This window comes from Erpetoichthys calabaricus, chromosome 18, assembly GCF_900747795.2.
Source record: "Erpetoichthys calabaricus chromosome 18, fErpCal1.3, whole genome shotgun sequence".
NCBI classification, from domain to species: Eukaryota; Metazoa; Chordata; class Cladistia; order Polypteriformes; family Polypteridae; genus Erpetoichthys; species Erpetoichthys calabaricus.
The window spans coordinates 22,350,337-22,371,704 of NC_041411.2; the positions used below are offsets into that span (position 1 = coordinate 22,350,337).

Below are 21,368 nucleotides of genomic sequence, written 5' to 3' on the forward strand. Positions count from 1 at the left end.
CACTGTGAAGCAACATTAGTTACCCCGTTCCACCCAAATAAGCACAGTGACACTGTGTAATTTGTAATTTTTCCCTAATATTTGATTGATGGAAGATTCTAAATGATGTGTGGTTGATATTCTTTTAAAGCAGGGAACCTGAGATAATTAAGTTACAAAGTTTTATGTACAGCACATACTTTAACTTGTATGATGGTAGTTCTTACCAGGTATTAAAATGATTTGTGTAGCTGAGACAACTTTTTGCCAAAACTGAAGTCTGCAAACTAAATGAGGTAGCCATTCGTGGGTGATAACAAGGGGTTTAGTGTGCAGATACACAAATACCATATATCCATCACAATGCTATCCTAGGCACAAATATAGTTCAGTTATTTAAGTATAAGTGACATCTATTCTGCAGGGCAAACAGTAGACAACAATAACCAGACTGAACAGAGGGGACTGAAAAATGAACTGTTTAATTTCTGATTGGTTTCAAAAATACATGACAAACAAAATACAAAAATTAGTAATTGTTTTGCAAGTTAGAAAGAGGTAGCAGTTACAGTACTATAGGCCTAGCACAGTCTACCCAACTGCTTCAGCAGGGCCTTCACACCATTCAAAACTGCAAGCAAGAAGAAAACTGCTTAAAACAAGACAGTGATTATCAAGATCCTAGACATTTTTACTTTTTCCACTTACTCATTTAAAATTATTTACTTGCAACACCATAAATAAAAGACAAACCCAGATTCCACAACATATAACTCTTTTTGAGTTAAGATATGTTTTGCTAATGGAAGAAAAAATCAAGTTTAGAGTCTCTTCATTCAGCCAGATTTATTATAAAGAAATAGTACAGAATACTTAAGTAATAGCTGAAGGTGAAATGAAAGTCTAGAACAATCTGCAGTCCTCAGGAGGCTGTACCCATGAGCCCTTGATGCAGTCTAGGACCATTTTCTTGTCCATTGAAGAGATGTAGGAGAACATAGTGAATCCTAAGAGAAAACTGAGTGTGTGTAAGCAGCAACACTCAAGACTTTCCCCGAGTTGTCTTAATTTGAACTAATAAATGTGGAATAGCCCAGTTACCAAAAACAATGGTAACAAGTATGGAGAACACTACTGCCAACAGCAACAACTCTAGTAGAAGAAACCATCTTAACACTGATATATCTGTCACACTATCACAATGCTCACGTCAAGAAAAAAAAAAAAACTAAATTAAGGAAACTAGATCTACTGTTGGATAATTATTTCAGACATTTATGTCTGAAGCTTCTCCTTTAATTTCAAAATGAGTACTGCCATTCCTGCAACATTCATATTCTAACGTTTAAAGAGTAACAAGAGTAGTTGTGTGAGGTTTGAGGCATAGTACTTCAATAGGTAAAAGCTATACTGTATACTCTGAGGAGTACTATAGGAATGGAAAAAAGGCTTAAGAAACAAGTCTATACTTATCACTAGATTGTGAGTGTCCAGCACTTAGAGGTGACCCTGCCTGTAGCAGCACATTATTCAGTGATTACATGTACAAAGCACACAAAGACCTATGAATTTTCTACTTTACTATTGCCTAAATGTTTATTAGCTCTCCTGTAAGACAGTGTCTTATAAGTGCACATAGCTGATTTTTTAATTATTATTATTTTCAAACATAACCCCTATACAACATTGTGCAAAGCTATTCTTACTTTTAATGAGTGAGCACTCTGGCTGCCCCATTCATCACAAACATTCCCTCAAGTGCTGGCCATTGCATAGAGTGTAACTCCAGTCCCCAACCATCTCACAAGTTTACCATTGACACTAATTTCTCTACAACATTACCATGCCACAAAAGAAGCAGGTCCATACCAATTCAAGGTTCAAGCTTTCCCATGACTGCAATAAATCTGCTCAGCAGCTCAACACTACCTTATCCATACTTACGGAATTAAACTGTTTCACAGCGGCAGAGCACCCTTAAGGAGACGCAATCAACCAGCACAACGTGAATTTTACACATGCAGCCAGCAAGAAGGCTTAATGAGCTCCAATCCCACAGCCTGTATTTTACACCCTTCTCTCTCACTATCGTTATTTAGTTACAGTTTGGGGTGGCCTATCAAAATCTGGGCATAAAATTTTCTAATAGCTTGAACCTTAAATTATAGTAAACTATCAAAAACCCCAACTTTGCAGTCAGAAGTTAGTAGAACCTCTCATATATCATAGGTAGATTCTTGTGTAGAATGTTTAGTGGATATAAGTCACCATTTCCATTATTTGAGCCTTCACTTAACATGACCACATGATTTAGCCTTAATGAAGAACGATTACAAAGATCCGATCCATAAAGAACAGTCAACGTATCACTAGGCAGAGAATTGGCATAAAATGTCAGCACTCTTTATCGCAATACTATCTCAGTCATTGTAGTGTTTTCTTCACCTTTGTGCCTAATACACACTGCCATGTGTGCTTATATTAGTCAGTACAATATGACACAGTTGATGAATACCAACCTTGAGCTTCAAGGCCAGACATGGAGCATTCAGCTAAATGGGGTGTGTGACACTGGCCACCACTGGCCTCCAGTGCCATGCTGGATGAAATAATTGTCTTTTTGCTTGGAATTAATAAATTGTATACATAAGTGCAACTAACTAGACTTCCCCCTCCTTGCAGAGCAGGATCCAATGGAGACTGCAAGACGGTCTGCAGGAAGTTAGATTTCTAATGCTAATCATGACAACCTTCAAACAAAAAACAAAGAAATGTTAGTCGGTTAAGCCCCATCATCACAAATTTTGTCAATGCTAAAAGTAAGTGCAAAGTGCAGCAACATCACCCTGTTAGGTGCTGCCTGAAAGGGAAATATTCTTGAAATAAATGACCTTCTGAGTATCTGCTAACATTTAGGTATGAGGCTCTGCTACTTAAGAACCCCTGAAAAAAATTAATTGCCCCCCACCCCAACTTCCACCAACATTTTAAACATAGCACAACTTTCTGTGATTCTTATGTTAAAGTTAACTATCTCAATAATGCTTTAGTCTGGATATTTGCTTAGCCAAACTGCTTGGAAGATCTGAAGGTGTCCAATTATTTGACTTTGATATCATCCAAAGAAAGTGTGCCCTTAAAAAAAACAGATATAAGCAGATAACACAACTTTTCATGTCCATATTTCAAAAGAGGCGAGATTCTCTTTTTTTTCTTTCACAGCAACATATGCCATAAAGTAGGAACTGCCCAGCTGTAGCAAAGCAATTCACAGACACTGAACCAGATGCATTCAGTTCTTGAAACGGGTCTGCTCACAAATGTGGTTGAATTTTCTAAAAAAAAAAAAAAAAAAAAATTTAATAATAAATATATATAATACACATGAAGGATTACATTAATTATTGCAGACACACAAACAGTAAAGGATAGCCTGGGGTCAAGTGAGAATCAGAAAAAGCACAAGTCACCTCACAGTAAAGAGGCATAAAGTCCTTCACAGTTCCAAGCCAGGAGAATCTAGCCTTTGTAGTGTTTGCATTACTCCTGATATTCTGACCTTCTCCAGTTCATGTTCAGTTTCATATGTTGACAAGATACAATTTCTTTATTGATTTTAATGCAATAGGAGTCAAGAAGCTATTTTAACATTCTTGTTTGCATGCAGACATACAGTATGCACACGCAGGGATCCACAGAGCAAACACAACCAAGAAGTAAACAACTCTTAATAAACAGTTAATTGCCATAAAGAGTAAACTGATATGTGTGATTAAAGTCCCTCAGAGATCTGCAGTCAGATCTGTGATTTTTCTTATTTAGTAAACTTGTGAAATTCACAGATGACACAAACATGGACAAGAGGGCAAGGAAAACAATTTTAAAAAGACGTGGGTGGTCCTGAAACTGGGCATACATGCGGAGAGTGCAGTTTACTGCAGAGAGATGTGAACTGCTGCCACACAGGCAAAAGGCGCAATTGATTATGAAGAGAAGATGGACAACAATGTTATACGGAAAGCAACCTCTAAAAGAGGATTATGAAGTTTATGTTGACACAACATTGTCATTGTATAGATAATGTGCAAAAGCAAGTGAAAATGTAAACTACTGAGTTATATCATAAAAACCTTTTTTAAAGGATGTTATGCTCATATTCTGTAGCACACTTGTCAGACCACACACAGAGTAGAGTGTAAGTCCTCCTCTGACAGGGAATTAAACTTCTGCTGGTGACATGGCTACTTATTCATAATATTCAAAATTGCTGTAGGCATCAATATGATAAAGCCTCTTTTGTTTAAATAGTGAAAAAAATCATATACAGTAATCCCTCGCTATATCGCGCTTCGACTTTCGCGGCTTCACTCCATCGCGGATTTTAAATGTAAGCATATCTAAATATATATCACGGATTTTTTGCTGGTTCGCGGATTTCTGCGGACAATGGGTCTTTTAATTTCTGGTACATGCTTCCTCAGTTGGTTTGCCCAGTTGATTTCATACAAGGGACGCTATTGGCAGATGGCTGAGAAGCTACCCAACCAGAGCATGTATTACGTATTAAATAAAACTCCTCAATGATATAAGATATGCTTCCCACGCGGTGCTTCGCATACTTGACCGAGCAGCACGTATTGATTTTTGATTGTTTGGTGTTTTCTCTCTCTCTCTCTCTCAGACATTCTCTGCTCATGACAGAGGGGGTGTGAGCAGGTGGGCTGTTCGCACACTGGCCTGGAGGATACGGACGCTCCTCTAAAAAATGCTGAAAGACTACCTTCACATTTCTCCCTTCCTTGCAGCTGCTTTGTCCGGCGGTGCTTCGCATACTTAAAAGCAAAACAGCCCTATTGATTTTTGATTGTTTGCTTTTCTCTCTCACACTCTCTCTGACAGTCTCTGCTCCTGACGCGCACTCCTTTGAAGAGGAAGATATGTTTGCATTCTTTTAATTGTGAGACAGAACTGTCATCTCTGTTTTGTCATGGAGCACAGTTTAAACTTTTGACTAAAGGGTGTTATTTCATGTATAGAGGGCTCTAATAATGTTAAAAAACATATTTAGAAGGCAGTAAACAGAATTTCTATGCTCTAACTGCGAAAATATTTGATTTATAAATAAAGAATCCTACTTTGCGGAAATTCATTTATCATGGTAGAGTCTGGAATGTATTAACTGTGATAAACGAGGGTTTACTGTACTTGAGGACACCTTTTGAAAATGAAGAGGGAGTGAATCTAAGATGGGAGCACGTCTTCACACAGTCTATAAGAGCTACCAAGTCACGATGGTGAAGCTGAAACCTTGACAAATTTTAATAAGTATCTGGATGAGACACTGAGACAGACTGGCTATTAGCTAGCATTCTTAATGGACTGAATGGCCTCCTCTTGTATCCTGGAACTGTAACACAGTACAGCTAACTACAGTTCCACTCTGTGCAGGCGAGTTCAAAACGCATTCTAATTTAGATAGATAGATAGATACTTTATTAATCCCAAGGGGAAATTCACATACTCCAGCAGCAGCATACTGATAAAGAAACAATATTAAAGAGTGATAAAAAATGCAGGTAAAACAGACAATAACTTTGTAATAAAAAATGCGGATAAAACAGACAATAACTTTGTAAAGTTTTTTTTTGGCTTATTTTCTCATTTCAAAAATAGAAAACATTAATTACAACTACATCTGAACATTTTATTAGCTGTGTTTTAACACACAAAGAAGAAAAAGATAATCTACAATAACATTTTGAAAGTTTAATTGCACAGTTTCCCCATATGTATCTGACTTGCCAGGCTTTCAAATTAATGTCTATATTATGGAGTTTCCTTTGCTTTCTAAACCATCAATTAGAAATTAAAGTAGAACCTTCAATCCATTAAAACACAAGTGGACTTGCTGTGAGCTTACTGTTTAATTTGATTTGGACTACTCATTCAGGCTGCTTTAAGGCTAAACTGCCAGTCCATGTGCACTTCTAGTAATCTATAAGAATAGGCCCTTGGTAAAACTTAATATTATGTGACTTCTAGTGGTGGGGTATTCCAGACTTGTTCCACTGCAGTTGGTGATCTCTTTTCTGGACCGTATCGATTTATACAACTGAAAATCACTGGCCATGTCAGATTTACTGACTGAGTGCTGACCTTCCAACATTGCTGTGCTTGCCTCTTTATCGGACACCCAACAGTGTGCTACCTGACAGAGACTGCACTATACGAGGGGTTAATAGCTACAGTGAGTTCAGCTGCTTTCTTTTTTTTTTTACACTTTGCTAATTTGTGTCCTTTTTCTTTTCTTTTGATTGTCTGTCATGGTACATGAAGCACTAAACATCAGACAGATGAGCTTCTCTTCTGTTTGTAAGTTCCAAAACACTCACATTCTTTATTCCTCACTGTTGCATTATATGCATTGTACATTCGCATGAACATTCATTGGTTGTCAGCTCTCATGCACAGAGAGCCCACTCCTATGGCTAAAGACAGAATTAAACCAGGTTAATTTTATTGGAGTGAATGATATTAGGCGACTGGCTTCACGGAAACACATGATTGACTGCTTTAGACTCTCTACAATTTTTTAATTAAAGGCTACAACTGAAAATCTCTAGAAAATTTGCATAATGTGACATGGCCTTTAACCATTAATTCTCAAATCAAACCCAAACTGCTTACCCAGGCAGGACCAGGCACAAGAGACCGCAGGCCAGTTTAGAGGTGTCAATTATCACTAACTGCCTTTCTTTGGGATGTGTGAGGAAAGACTTGGACATGGGAAGAAGTTATAAATGTCAGGGTTAATCTGAACTTGAGGTTTGAGAGTTAACCTGTTCCAAATGTAGGTTTACCTCAGACTGAGGAAAAAATGAACACAAACTGGATTACCAAAGGCACCCTTACTCATAATTTTAATTACTGTAAAACTTTACAGATTTTATGTAAGGTAATATCAAGAAATACTTCTCAATATTTATAAAAGTCATTGTATTACCAGCAAGTCTGAACAATGACTTCATTCAGTATGAGTTATCTTCATAAGCAACATCAATTTCAAGTTCTGTCACCCAAAATCAGGCCTAAAGTACATTTACATGCACTTCAGCTACAACAAAAATCCGCTAGCAATAGGATTGGGTTAAGATGTTTCCTACACACATGCTCTAAAATTTTATCTAACTATCAAGAGCAATCAGATGAAGAAACTCTTACATGGCATGGTGTGCTTTAACTTGAGTACGGCAGTTGCGTCCCCAGTAACAGTCAGGCCGAGAAGTTACGAGTGCTGCAAAGAAAAAAATAATATTAAATATCATTAAAGCAATAAAAAAAACAGGTTATGGCAAGACAGGTGTAGGCCACGAAGGTCAATTGATATTCAATGTCCTACTGAGTTTGTGGCATACATGACTGTTGACATTTACTAGAGGTCTCCTGGTGGAGGACAACTGTGGATTCAAATGTTGCAAAACTGTTTAATGCAAGCGAAATATAAACTTGATTTTTGTTCTTCTGGTTACTTTGTCACCAACAAGTCTTTAGGTAGAAGTATAAGCACAGCCAGCTTTCCACAGAGCAATTCCCAGCAATAAACCTATCCCACCGAGCTGGATACAACAAGAAAATCCATATCCGTCAAATTTCTGCAGTCTATTAAAATGTACATGGAGGAGTATTCATCAAGCATAATTCTGCAAATGTCTGTGATCTCATGGACAAGACTTTTCTGCTGTCATGTGTGTTACATTTGCACTTGTGTGCCACATGCCAGCTAGTGAATAACAATCTGTCATCTTTTCTGTTCTGTTTATTTGAGCATGGGTTTCTCACCTGGAAGTTCAGTGCGAGGAATACTTTGTCGATATTGGTAAGCCAGCTCTTTGAAACTGCGCAGGCCACAGCAGTAGCACAGCACTGCATTCCCAGTGATGCGGTAATCTTTGATGAGAAGCATAAAGATTAAAATAAGATTAAAATATACAAAACATTTCTTCAGCACATTAAGATACAAATATTTTTCAGATGTTGCCAAGTAAAATAAGTTCAAAAGCAATGAACTTAGTCAACATTGTAAATAATAAATAAATCCTAAAATCCCCAATCAGAAAGACATAGAACCCACAACCCTCAGTAAGGAAGCAGTAGCAGAAATTAACTAACTATACACAAGAAAAGGCTTCATTCAGACAGCAGCGCCAGCCTCATGTCTCACCTGACAAATAGAAAACTCCTTGTTGGAGGCCACGTAGACACTCATGAAGCATGTCCTTCCAGGTCATTCCTCGAGAAGTCAAGTAGTTCTAAAGTGACAGAAAAGACTGTTATGCAAATTTACAATAAGATTCACCATTTCTAGATTTACAGGCATGCAACTTGTTCTGCAAAAGTGTTTTCAAAAAATAAATAACACTCAACTGAGAATGCAATCAATGGCATGGATTTTCATTTGCAATTTAAAAATTGTCACCGACTGCAAGGATACTGGTGTGTAGGCCAAGATAAACAGATTTTAAAAAGCACATAACTCATGACTCAAAAGTACAAAAATGTGGATATGTGCCTCAAACAAAAGCACCTTTATGGGATACTGTGAAGTATGAGGTAAAATGGCCTCTCTTTCTCCTTTGTGAAGGTCTCAGGGAGGGGATCTCTATTATAATTTAAAAGATAAATTCTGCAATATTTTATTTTTCAATAAACACATATTTAAGTATAATTGCACAACATAAACTGAATATTTTTGCCACCGATTTTCATTGTAGGCAACATTTCCATTTCAGGAGGGGAGGTGGCGTCATGGACAGACGAGGTTTTTTTTTTTGTTTTTTTTTTTTTAAAGTTAAAACCAGACATACTATATCTATGTCAATGTTAGTTCAACATTAATATTATTATAATGTACTTATTATATATATATATATAAAATCCTAAGCCTAAAAGTGCAACTATTTTATGTCACGTTTTTTGTCACGCTTTAAATCAGGCTTATTTTAACACCTAAATACTGTATATATGTTTGGTATCATTCTTTTCAGAATTTATCGAACTTGATGTTGTTAGATTTTCAGCTTCTTGTTCCATTTTTAAATTATAAACTAAAAAATATCAAGAACTCATGTCCCGCAAGACGAAACTTTGTGCCAAATGATTTAACCACACCCGGGGCCGGAAATAAGACAGAGTAGGACAGCTGCTGTACAGGCTTTTAAATGTTCGAAGCACCTCACGAGATGAAGAGCAGCAGCAAGCCAGCAGCTGATTGAGCAAAGAGTACGTGAAAAAAAAAAAAAAGTGTTTGTTTCCTGTTTAAGAGTATGTTTCGGAGGAGCGACTGCGTCTCCTTGGGGTGCGTTCATCCCCCCTCTTCACAACACAAGCGGCAAAGACATGAAGTGACTGGTGCGTAGCACAGGCCGTGGAGGTTGGCGAGAAAAGCAGGTGGGGGCAACCCCCTAGTATGTTATATTAGTTAACTCAAGTAATAACTTTGTGAAGTAAAACAGGAGCCTTGATTGCTAATTCTGAGTAGCAATTCATCTGGCGTTGTTAACGGTACATTTGGCAAATACTGCTAGCACAAGCTCTGCAGACCATATTTTATGGGCTGCTTACCTGGCTTCTGAGCATGCCAGGCTAAATATGCCCACTGACCATTTTAGATCCACAGAGGAAAAGGCTGATGCTACTCCGAGTGCATTCAGCACTGATCTGTTGGCTTATATTACCAGCCAATGCTGGGATGAGAATGGAAGGTGGCAGTTCATCAAAAACAGACACAAAGAGCTTTCTACTCTCTGAAAAGCTTGTTCACTTGCTTAAGCAGTGGATTAATGCAGACCAGGCACGCACATAAAATGCTGCTGGAAAAAATCTCAAAGGACTGGAAGAGTATATGACATAAAGAGACAACTGAAATTACAGAGACAAAGTAAAAGGAATTTCTGCCAACATCAGGACCTGAAATTAAGACAATCACTTGAAGAACCGGCAGTTTTTTGTTTTTTTTTTCCCCAGTTTCCCTCTTTTCTGCGATTCAACTGCTTTCGTTGATCCAGCCCGCTTTCAAAATGAACCATGATAAGCCCCACTAAAGAGCAAGATATAATTCACACCCTACTAAATACTGCTAGACTTGTGAATGTGTTGTCTGTTAAGTCAAAAAAAGGAAGTGATGAGGATACCTTCAGAATTTCAGATTCATGATTATTGTTGTTAAGCACACCATCCATGCACTTCTCAGTCAGATTCAGATCTGTGAAAACAAACCAAAACCTTTTATAACCTGGAATATTGTACCTAGCAAAACACAATCTAAGCAATACCTTCAACAGTTAACATTGCTAGAATAAATCGTCTCTTAGATTATAAATGAGGATTAACTACAGCCCTTCTTTTAATGATTTGGGGGAAGTGGATCTTCAATTCAAAATGTCATTCTTGTTTGAGTGCCCTCCTCTGCCATTCACAAGACAATTGATCAGAACTGCTTTATTTAACAATGGTTTAGCATAAATATATGTGTTGGGAACATTGAGAGCATAAGACTGGACATCTAGCATCTAAATTATAGAGCATAAGTAAATTAAGATTTTTTTTTCATGGACATTTTTATATTGTTGGCTTTTTGTTCAGTGTTGGTGCCCATTGAAGCCTATTGTACCAGGACCTTTGTTAGTGCTATTCTCCATAAAAACAAGGTTAACAATTTTTCTCAGACATCACTACAAACACCATGGGATAACCAACATATACAAAGAATGTAATTTTTGGGTGAAGTATTCCTTAAACATCATTTTCAACAATCCCTTCCATTGGATCCAAGGATTTGCTTTTTAAACATCCTATTGTCTGTAAGTGTGCAAAAGAATGGTATTGCTTCAATTACTATTTCTGAATTTGTGTAGTTGCATCAAGATTAAAAACGACAATGGTTTCCATTATCTGAGCTTGAAAGCCCACCAATGCAACAATGTGCCTTCATTGGCACATATTTACTTCAGTGATCATAATGTAAGCATAACACTGTTTCCTAAATAACAATGGGAACCTTTCTTCTGATAGTAGCACTTTTCCAAACCAATTTGCATCAATACCTAACTACCGGGATTAGACAGGGTCTGATTAAAACTCCAGGGGTGGCATTCCACCTCAAAAGATTTAACTTCACCTAAAAGATCTAAAAAATAAAAACAAAACTAACAACTTCCTATTTCCCATGAACATCTATCCAGTCATGATATGAATATCTTTTTCTCTTCTGTATAATATCTTTGCTGGTAGCCAGTGTCAGCCCCCACCCCGGCAGTATCATGGTCTGAAAAACACGCTTCCCCTTATAGCAAAGCGTGGGGGTTTAAATAAATAAATAAAATCCAGTTAGGACAAAATGCATTGTGCAGGTAGCAACAACCTCTTGGATAAAAAGGTTGATGGGGTCAGGAATGTGCTTACAGAAATGCTACCTGACAAAGAACCAAAACAAATGATGATTGTAAGCACACTTTGTGCTAAAAGTTTTTTTATTTTTCATTTTAATGTTAAGAAATAAGCACAGTGCATTTTTGTCAATGTAAGAATTCAGAGAATAACAAAAGTTTATAATCTTTACTGAGATGTAAACATTTGTTGATGTAAAGATTTAAATCAAGACAAATCCTTCACCTTTAGTAAGATCTTATAATCAGCAAAATTAATGTGAAAAAATCCATTATTTCAGGAAAAATAATTAAAAATAAAATTACCAGTTTCTTGGTTGCAATGGTGTGCAAACGTTTTGTAACATGAATTTTAAACATGTGCAGACACAAACAGTTAAATTCCAAATCAAATATTAATGTGATCCCCATTCACCTGACATTAATTCTGTTCAACTCTAAATAAACTCAGCTATTTCTGTAAAATTTCCCAAAAGTTTTCTTGGTGACATAATGCTGGCATAACTATGGTCCATAAGAATACACCTATGGCATCTAATTATTTAAAGAAACAGAAGGATAGAAAAACATTTAAAGTCATTACATATATCATATGTATGTGTTTAAAATTAACACCTCATTCTTTAATAACATGCAGTGGAACTACACTACCTATGCTGAAATTACATATAACCTCCAAAAACTGTAAATTATTAATAGTGAAAATATATTAGCCAAAAAATTTAATCTTGTCAAATTTCAGTGTTTCATGTCCATGGATTTATGATTTAAAAGCAGACAAAAAATAAGAAGAAAAGTATGAGATAGAGAGACAGATGCATACCATGAGGGCACTTTCAGATGAGATTACACCTGTCAAGATGCTGACTCTCATTCACTTATTTTGATTCTATTGCTTTCCTAAAGGCAGGAATATTTTAACATGTTTATTTTTCTATACTTTTGTAACTTCATTAAGTAACCCGATGATTTAGTTGTAGGTGACCCGACAACAATGTACAAGCAATAAACTTGGCTGGCTAGGTGAGTAAGCCATTGTCAAATTACTACTGTCAATAATGTGTGCTTCACAGAGTTTATGTCCATGCAAAGGCTTTACAGGTGCAGCAAGTTCAGCTGCAATCTCTGCCCTTTTATCCCCCCCCCCCCCCCCCCCCAAATTCTGTCATGGTACATAAAACACGTGACATAAGACCTACAAGCCTCTCTTCTCTTTGCAAAGTCCAAAACACCAGTGTTCCTTATTCCTCACAGCTGTGTTATATGCATTGTGGCTGCGTACTCATAGGTTGTCAGCTCTCACATATGCAGAGCTCATTTCTACAACTTAAAAAAAATTAGACTTGTTTGATTTTATCAGGAAAATGTGCAGCCTAGTTGGAATGAGTCACTGAGTATCTTGTGACTACACAAGTGGCTGTCATGCAGGCGCATGTTGACTGCCTATGACTTGCCAAGATTATGTATTTGTGTAACGTGACAGGGGCTTAATGGGACTTGACCTTAAGGGTAGCACACTTGGTATAACCCAGCTCCATTATGGTTTACGATCAAACTCCTTAGCTGCTTGAGGTGTAAAGAGGATGCAGTGAGCATCCATACCATTGAAATGCGCCAGGCATCCAAGACATCCAACTCGAGTGCACCCCCAGTACATGTGGCAAAATGAACGCTGGCATGCCATACCTGCACAAATGAAAACAGAGATAATTACCTTCATAATGTCAAAAAAAAAATTCACAGTACACCACCTTTGAAGTTCACAAGTCAAACCTCAAATAAAAGATTATAAATGTTGCTTTGTAACCTATTAACAGCAAAAATACTTGCATTGCTGATGAAAGTTCTGCTGGGTGGCTGCCTCTGCTCTTCGATCAGGCATGGGCTGGAAGCAGCATGAACACATCACATGACCCCCTTGGGGAGGACACATATATTCTTGGGAAACTGAAACAAACAGAAGGTGGGAGGGGTTGAGATAAAAGGCAGTCCCTGTAAGAAGCATTACAAAAAACAGATCCATACTGCAATAAAACCCTGTGAACTATAAAACAGCATTCAGACAGCCTTTAAGTTTGTACTCCCCCCTACTTAAGCACATTCTTTACAGAAGGCAGTACTACATTATTACAAGTTTTTAAATATCTGTTTACATATGGGATCTGCCCGTATATAAATATATTAAACTGTGTTCATGTGTCAACCAGCCAAATCTGTTATATGGTACCCAATGTTGAACGTTGTCATAAGTTACAATTAGTGACACATTTAGGTCACTACATTTTATGTTTGACCCTTCACTGGTTACTCAAAACTAAAGTTTTATTCCTTTGTATTCCTTTATAAATAATCTTTATCCACAATATAATTTTAAAATAAATGAATTCCAAGATTGCGGCAAATTTCATGACACAGCTTTTAAATGCACCCATAAGGTTTTTGTCTAAACTGCAGACCATCCCATCTACAATTTTGGATGGCAGGTACCTGTTGAGGTGGAGCTGGATGTCGAAGGTGCTTCTCCCACTGTCCTCAGAGGTGCTTCAACTGTCTGTTCAACAGATGGTTGACAAAGGTCTTTTCTGTACCATGGACACTGACGGCACACTACCCACGGCTGGCTGTGGAGGGGATGGGGTTTGGTTATGAGGGAAAAAGTTCAAAGTAATAATATCAGATAACTAATTAAGAAATGTGCAAAATCCCATTTTTTGAGCCAGGTCTGGGCAGTGTTTCAAAACTGGCATCTGAAATTGTTCAGGATGAAACCTACATCTAAGGAAAAGGGAGACAAGGTGATTGCTTAATCGTTAAATAAATGGGCAGCTTGGCATAATAAGCACACAATTTGTTGAGATGATAACAGCTGTAAGCTGGAATGATAATACACAAGGGTAGCAAATTACAAAGAATTTAAATTCTCTCAAGTAGCACAACAGACACACGGGACGTGATCAATCTTTTCTTAGGCTCTGCAATGTTTTTACAATTTAATACCATAAAATCTGCCTCACATTTTGAACAAGATACACTTGACCACTCTAAAGAGGTCTAACAGACAAGTCTGTTCAGAATCATAAATATCATTTCTAAAGTTAAAAAAGTTCCATTGTACGATTTTATTAAATTGTTAAAAAAAATATCGCCTTCAACAAAAACAAAAGTCAGCTGAACATTGTCAGAACTGCTTAATATTCTGTAGAGATGCAAAGCCAGTATGTTGTGTAAGCCTTCATCACAAATACTTCAAATAGTGTATAAGCATAATGTCTTGAAAATGTCAGCCTGTGCAGATTAGAGTATTCCCTGGATGCAGGCAATCAAATACAAGATATAGTTTTATTAATATGTGACTCAATTAATAAAGTCAACCATTTGAACACTATGGGAACGTTAGAACTGAAGGAATGCTTTTGAATGAAGTGTGACAGAAATAGGCAAGGGCAGGTGCAGTTATGAGGCAAGAGCCACAGCAACATCAAGCACTAAGGAGATATAATTCCATCCCAGGATTCCACAATGCTGCTACAGAGGCAGACACTGGATAGAGGATGGATGCAAGTAGGACACAGTGGATTAAATGGGAAAGGAGCTGTCCTTGTTTTTGAACTGCCCTTTCCGTTTCTTAAAATATCCGTGTATTAAAAAGGATGTCTCCCAAAGGAATGCGTGTTTAATCCTGTTGGTTCCTCATTTTTAAGACCATCCAGCCTTTTTGTTTTAAATAAGTGCATCTTCTGGACTGAATTGTGCTATCAATTTTAGGCTGTGCCTTCAACTTTTTGTATTAGATAGGAGGACATTAACTCTACTTATGTAAAACACATGGATAAAAGACAAAGTAAAACAAGCATGACTATAAACACAGAGCATCAATTCATTTTTATTATATAAAGCACAAGCTGGTTTTCACAGCAGACAAAAATGCAAAACAGGTCAGTAGTTTTGTTTTGACTACCATGATATATATAAGCACTGAAGAGGCAAAGCTTTTTAATTTGAGAAAGATTATGATTTACATTATTTTAATGTGTGATAGTTTAACTTGCTTAATATGAGGGAATGTACCCTGTAGTCTGGCTCTTGTTTTGGTGACTCTCATGACTCTGCACAGGTTAAAAATGGAAGGACAGATCAGTTTAAAACTCTTTTGGAATAAAGGCTTCATTATTGTTTGCATCTGTGCACTTGGAAAATGAAGCATTAAGGTCTATCATAGATTCCTCTGTAGTACTTTGCATGTGCCTTGTCACTTTAACATGTTAATCCACGGCTCCGAGTCCTACGTTTTAATATGTGTTCCACTTAGGAATGGCTCCTGACTGTATTTTGTGGTCATTAAATGTCTCCTAGTGTAAAGACAAATCAAAATACCAACTGGCTAAAATTAAAACACTGAGCTGACCTATACATTAGGATCCTGCTTATTCCCCAAAATGTATTCTCTTGATTGTCCCAAAAGTACAACTGAATCTCCAAAACAGCCAATCGTTTCTTTCCTCATTTTTTGAGTTATTACAGTGTTTTATTAAGTGTGGTGCAATTATGTACAGTGCCTCATAAAACATTTAATCATTTTTCAAGGATCTCAAATTCTACTAAATTACAAGTATTTAAACAATGTATTAAGTAAAAAAAAGCATTCCAATTTTAATTCAAGTGAATACTTATCAGTAAAATTATTTAATGTTTTATGGCATCTGTAGCTGTGAATCATGCCGAATGAACCAGGATTAACCCTGCGCACCAGACCATCAAATCTTTACATTTTTCTTTCCTACAGGCATTTCACTTTAGTTTGAAGTCTCTCAAGGGCAACAGATCTCCCCTCACATTAGCAGAGTCACTTAAGGATGTAGCAGTATGTAGTTTTAGCATTTGTCCTCATAACCAGACAAATATACAGGACTGCATTGGAACAAGACCAAAATACTTGTTGACAGATACATACACACACTATGGCTGTTTCAACAAAAACATTTGTTTTTATATCACATTTTCATACAACGGGTGTAACTGAAAGTGCTTTACAAGATGTCAAAGAAATAGTTACAAGCAAAGAAAATGCAAATGAAAATAAGATCAAATAATGAATAAATAACATACAAATAATAAATAAATCACACTTACATATGATATCTGCTTAATTGAGAAGTAGACTCCTTATGTATAGAATTGATTTTTAAGTCTCTAAATATAAAAGTCAGATGATATATATATAAAAAAAAAAAAAAAACCTACAGGAGTTCCAAGGCAAAAGACAGCCCAGCCCCCACTGGGCATTCTTCCTAACTGACGTGTTCTTAAGTAGTTCAAAAATAAATGAAAAAACATTTAAATAAAATGTAGACTAGTTAAAATGGACAGAATAGTAAAAAAAATACAGAAAACCTGTTATTTTCTTACTGCTTTGTCCAGAACCGGGTCACGGGGGTCTGCTACAACCTATCCCAGCTGGCATATTGTGCAAGGCAGAAACAAACCCTGGACAGGTCATCAGTTTATCGCAGGGAGAACACACACACACACACACACACACACACGCACACACACGCACACCCAACCACATACTAGGGCCAAGTTAAGTGTCACCAATTCACCTAACCTGCATGTCTTTGGACTGTGGGAGGAAACCGGAGCCCACACAGTCACGGGGAGATCAGGCCAACTCCATGCAGGATGCAGGATGAACCTTGGATGAAAACCAGGCTGAGGCACAAAATGAGTTGGGATCAAATAAGCACACAGATGGAAAATACAAGGCTAAGTAAGATACAGGCAGGAGTAAGCAGTTGCATTTAGAATTAGTAGTAGTTATAATAATAATAATAGTATTTATATATAAGACATGGAAAAAGATGATCTGCTGTGGCAACCCCTAACGGGAGCAGCCGAAATAAGAAGAAAAAGAATAGTAGTTATATATAGAGATAAGACAAAGGTCCTTCATGCTGCAGCTTTAAAACAAGCAGCAGAATAAATGAGAAACTATTTGTTGCAAAATACCCAAGGAGGCCATTCAGTCAAACCAACAGGACAGTTTACCTTCCAGAATCACCTGTCATTTTAGAATTTAAAAACCTCTTAACCTGTATTCTTCTAAAGCATGGCACTTCTGTCATGGGAAAGTCTTTTGTTTAACTTCACTGCCCCACTAGGAACTAGTCATCTGTGTCACTTCCATCCATCCACTTTCTAAACCAACTTATCCAGACTTGTCAAGGTAATTGTATACAAGTAAATGAGTCGAACTTTAGAATTGGAAACTGCATTTAGAAAATAGATAGCTAGATAGGTGGATAGTGCTTAGTTTTAGTTTTCAGCTTTGACTAAAAATATTTAATCAAAAATATGTATGCAGTAACAATTCCAGTTCAATTTCAATGAATTATATTTGAAAGGAGTGAGTAGCGGAGGAGGTGTGGGTCATTGTTTATAATGATAATGTCATGGAGGGTCACCACTCTGACAATCATGCTGAAGCCCAAAATGAAGATTTGACAATTGTACTCGATTCACCAAGGGGAAAGCACGCACCTCCCACTACCCCACTGGGTTGCAACACCAGAAAGTTTGAGAAACACTGCTCTATATAATACTGTAATAGTGTATTTGTATGTTATCTCTTTATAAATAATTATATGCTTATTTTATGAAGTTTCAAATGTCCTGCTTTGCCAACAAACAACAGAACCTGGGATGATTATTAGTATGCCAATAAATTATGTTAGGTTTATACATATAATAAAATCTGCTAGTTCTGCACTATAAACATGCACATTCCATGATGGCAGCTTACCATGCCAAAATGATTTATATACTTTTTCTCATCCATCCATCCATCCATTATCCGCCGCTTATCCGAGGTCGGGTCGCGGGGGCAGCAGCCTAAGCAGGGAAGCCCAGACCTCCCTCTCCCCGGCCAACTCCTCCAGCTCCTCTGGGAGGACCCCGAGGCATTTCAGGGCCAGCCGGGAGATATAATCCCTCCAGCGTGTCCTGGGTCTGCCCCTTGGCCTTCTCCCAGTGGGGCATGCCCAGAACACCCCCCTAGGGAGGTGTCCAGGGGGCATCCTAACCAGATGCCCGAACCACCTCAACTGACTCCTCTCAATGCGGAGGAGCAGCGACTCTACTCCGAGTCTCTCCCGGATAACTGAACTCCTCACCCTCTCTCTAAGGGAAAGTCCAGCCACCCTGCGGAGAAAACTCATTTCGGCCGCTTGTATCCGCGATCTTGCTCTTTCGGTCACTACCCAAAGTTTGTGGCCATAAGTGAGGGTAGGAACGTAGATCGACTGGTAAATCGACAGCCTCGCCTTTTGGCTCAGCTCTCTCTTCACCACGACGGACTGTTGCAGAGCCCACATTACTGCAGATGCCGCACAATCCATCTGTCAACCTCCCGCTCCATTCTTCCCTCACTCGTGAACAAGACCCCGAGATACTTGAACTCCTCCACTTGAGGCAGTACTGTGCTCCCAACCCGGAGAGAGCCTTCCACCCTTTTCCGGCTGAGAACCATGGCCTCGGATTTAGAGGTGCTGACTCTCATCCCCGCTGCTTCGCACTCGGCTGCGAACCGCTCCAGTGAGAGCTGGAGGTCACTGTCCAATGAAGCCAACAGAGACGAGATTCTGAGGTAACCGAACAAGACCCCCTCCCCTCCTTGGCTGCGCATAGAAATTCTGTCCATATAACTTATGAACAGAATCGGTGACAAAGGGCAGCCCTGGCAGAGTCCAATCTCAACAGGAAACGAGTCCAACTTATTACGGGCAATGCAGACCAAGCTGCTGCTCCTCCTGTACAGGGACTGGATGGCTCGTAACAACTCTTGGAGCACACCCCACAGGATGCTTTGAGGGACACGGTCGAATGCCTTCTCCAAATCCACAAAACACATGTGGACTGGTTGGGTAAACTCCCATGCCCCCTCCAGGATCCTGGCCAGAGTGTAGAGCTGGTCCAATGTTCCACGGCCAGGACGGAATCCGCATTGTTCCTCTTGAATCCGAGATTCAACCATCGACCAAACTCTCTTCTCCAGCACCCCTGAATAGACCTTACCGGGGAGGTGGAGGAGTGTGGTCCCCCTATAGTTGGAACACATCCTCCGGTCACCCTTCTTAAAAAGGGGAACCACCACCCCGGTTTGCCTATCCAGAGGCACTGCCCCCAATGTCCATGCGATGTTGCAGAGACGTGTCAACCAGGATAGCCCAACAACATCCAGAGCCTTGAGGAACCCAGGGTGAACCTCGTCCACTCCACGGGCCCTGCCACCTCGGAGCTTTTTAACTACCTTTTCTCATATGCAATATATTTCAAATGTCATTTGAAAGTGAAGAGCACATCATTTTTATAATAAAATACTCATAAGCAGCCACCAAATTAATGCCTCTTACTATGATAAAAAGCTTTGCTGTCTTAATTTCTGTGATGATCATTCAGCTTGTTAGGCCTCACATTCTAGTAGTTTCAACAAAATCTTTTTAAAACTTTTTTTATTGTATGGTAAATGGATATGGTTTAAATTCCAAATTTTTGTTACTGTTTAAAAGAAAAAAAATGTAAAAAATTAAAAATGTTTTTTTATTTTAAATCAAACTCAAGATTACAGAATGCACTCTCCTCTCTCACACATACACACACCTACACTCACTCATATAGATCCAATTTACAGTTGATAATTAATTTAACCTGAACATTTATGAGCTGTCAAAGGAAAATAGGAGTACTTGTGGGAAACCTCCACACAAGCACAATGCAAATGCACCACAAAAATATGGCTTTATATAACTATTTATATATACACACTACAATTTGGAAGTTTTCAGTGTGATTTGAAGGTACAAAGACTTTGGATACTTAGGATGCATATTTATAAGACATCATTGCTACCTGCAGTTTTTTATGATTAAAAGATTAATCTTAGATGTTCACAATACATCATAAAAAATAACACCTTCAGTATTCATTACTACCACAGTATACCATCACGAAAAATTGGAAAAAAACTAATTTTGTGCAGAAATACTGTATTTATGTCTCACTAACTATATGCATAGATGGCATCTGTTTTAACCACACTGAAGCAATCACAAGAAATGGTGAACGCCAGTAGAAAAAAGAAAAGTTTCTTACCTAATGTCAGAAGACTCGCTGTCTACATCTGAAAGTTCCAAGAGGTAATCAGAGCTGCCTTCTTCATCAGAAAAGTTCCGTTCTACCTTTGGCTGGACCATGTCCTGAGAAATTTTATTGCGGCTGTCCATGTTCTGCAACTCCTCAGCACTTCTGCACTTTTCTGAAATGAAAGGCATATTGGCTGATGATCTACTGTATATGACTAACTACAGCTGATACTAAATGTAAACACATAAGACATCACATGTAAGAAAATATTTACTATCTATACATCTTAAGCATCTATGTGAAGTACAGGATTTCAGTTCTGGAGGGTAGCAATGGCAGCTTAATTTCATTACAACCAGGTTCATGTTCACAGTCCAGTTAACTGACCGCATAAATTGTATGAGCTTGGTTACTGTTACAGAATGAATGAGGCATTGTAACAGGCAGGATACAGTCAGGGAAGAACCACATAATAAGAACAAACCAATCAAAGCACAATGGAATCAGCATTTTCAGAAATCTTCATTTTCATCCATCCACAGTGAGACACTGTGTCATCATTTTCAAGTCTCCGGCTCTGGAGACTATCGTCAGAAGTTTTGGTTTTCATGGGTTGATAATGCTGAGGTGGTGTGGATGAAAGGCGAAAACAGAGACAAACATCTGCATTTTAAATTTAAAATCTACTAGTGTGGATGGGATCTTTGCCTTATAGGACAGGAGTTTAACGCCTTTGCTTTAGCACAAGGCTTATTAATTCTCCTCAGCACATGTGCACTTTTCTAAGATTAGATATTGGCTAATGTT

At 38.1% G+C, this 21,368-nt stretch overlaps 1 protein-coding gene across 1 annotated transcript in view; it reads right to left on the reverse strand.

Moving 5' to 3' along the window:
* Window positions 1–442: 442 nt before the first annotated feature.
* The window catches only part of chfr (checkpoint with forkhead and ring finger domains, E3 ubiquitin protein ligase), a 40,602-nt gene continuing 19,676 nt past the window's right edge, over window positions 443–21,368 (reverse strand). The window contains exons 9-17 of the mRNA XM_028825426.2: window positions 20,571–20,733; window positions 13,911–14,044; window positions 13,254–13,370; window positions 13,026–13,109; window positions 10,170–10,240; window positions 8,201–8,288; window positions 7,819–7,926; window positions 7,201–7,273; window positions 443–3,314 (exon numbers count right to left, since the gene is read on the reverse strand). Of these exons, the coding sequence (XP_028681259.1) occupies window positions 3,272–3,314; window positions 7,201–7,273; window positions 7,819–7,926; window positions 8,201–8,288; window positions 10,170–10,240; window positions 13,026–13,109; window positions 13,254–13,370; window positions 13,911–14,044; window positions 20,571–20,733 (881 nt within the window). The 3' untranslated portion in view covers window positions 443–3,271. The remainder of the gene's footprint in view (window positions 3,315–7,200; window positions 7,274–7,818; window positions 7,927–8,200; window positions 8,289–10,169; window positions 10,241–13,025; window positions 13,110–13,253; window positions 13,371–13,910; window positions 14,045–20,570; window positions 20,734–21,368) is intronic.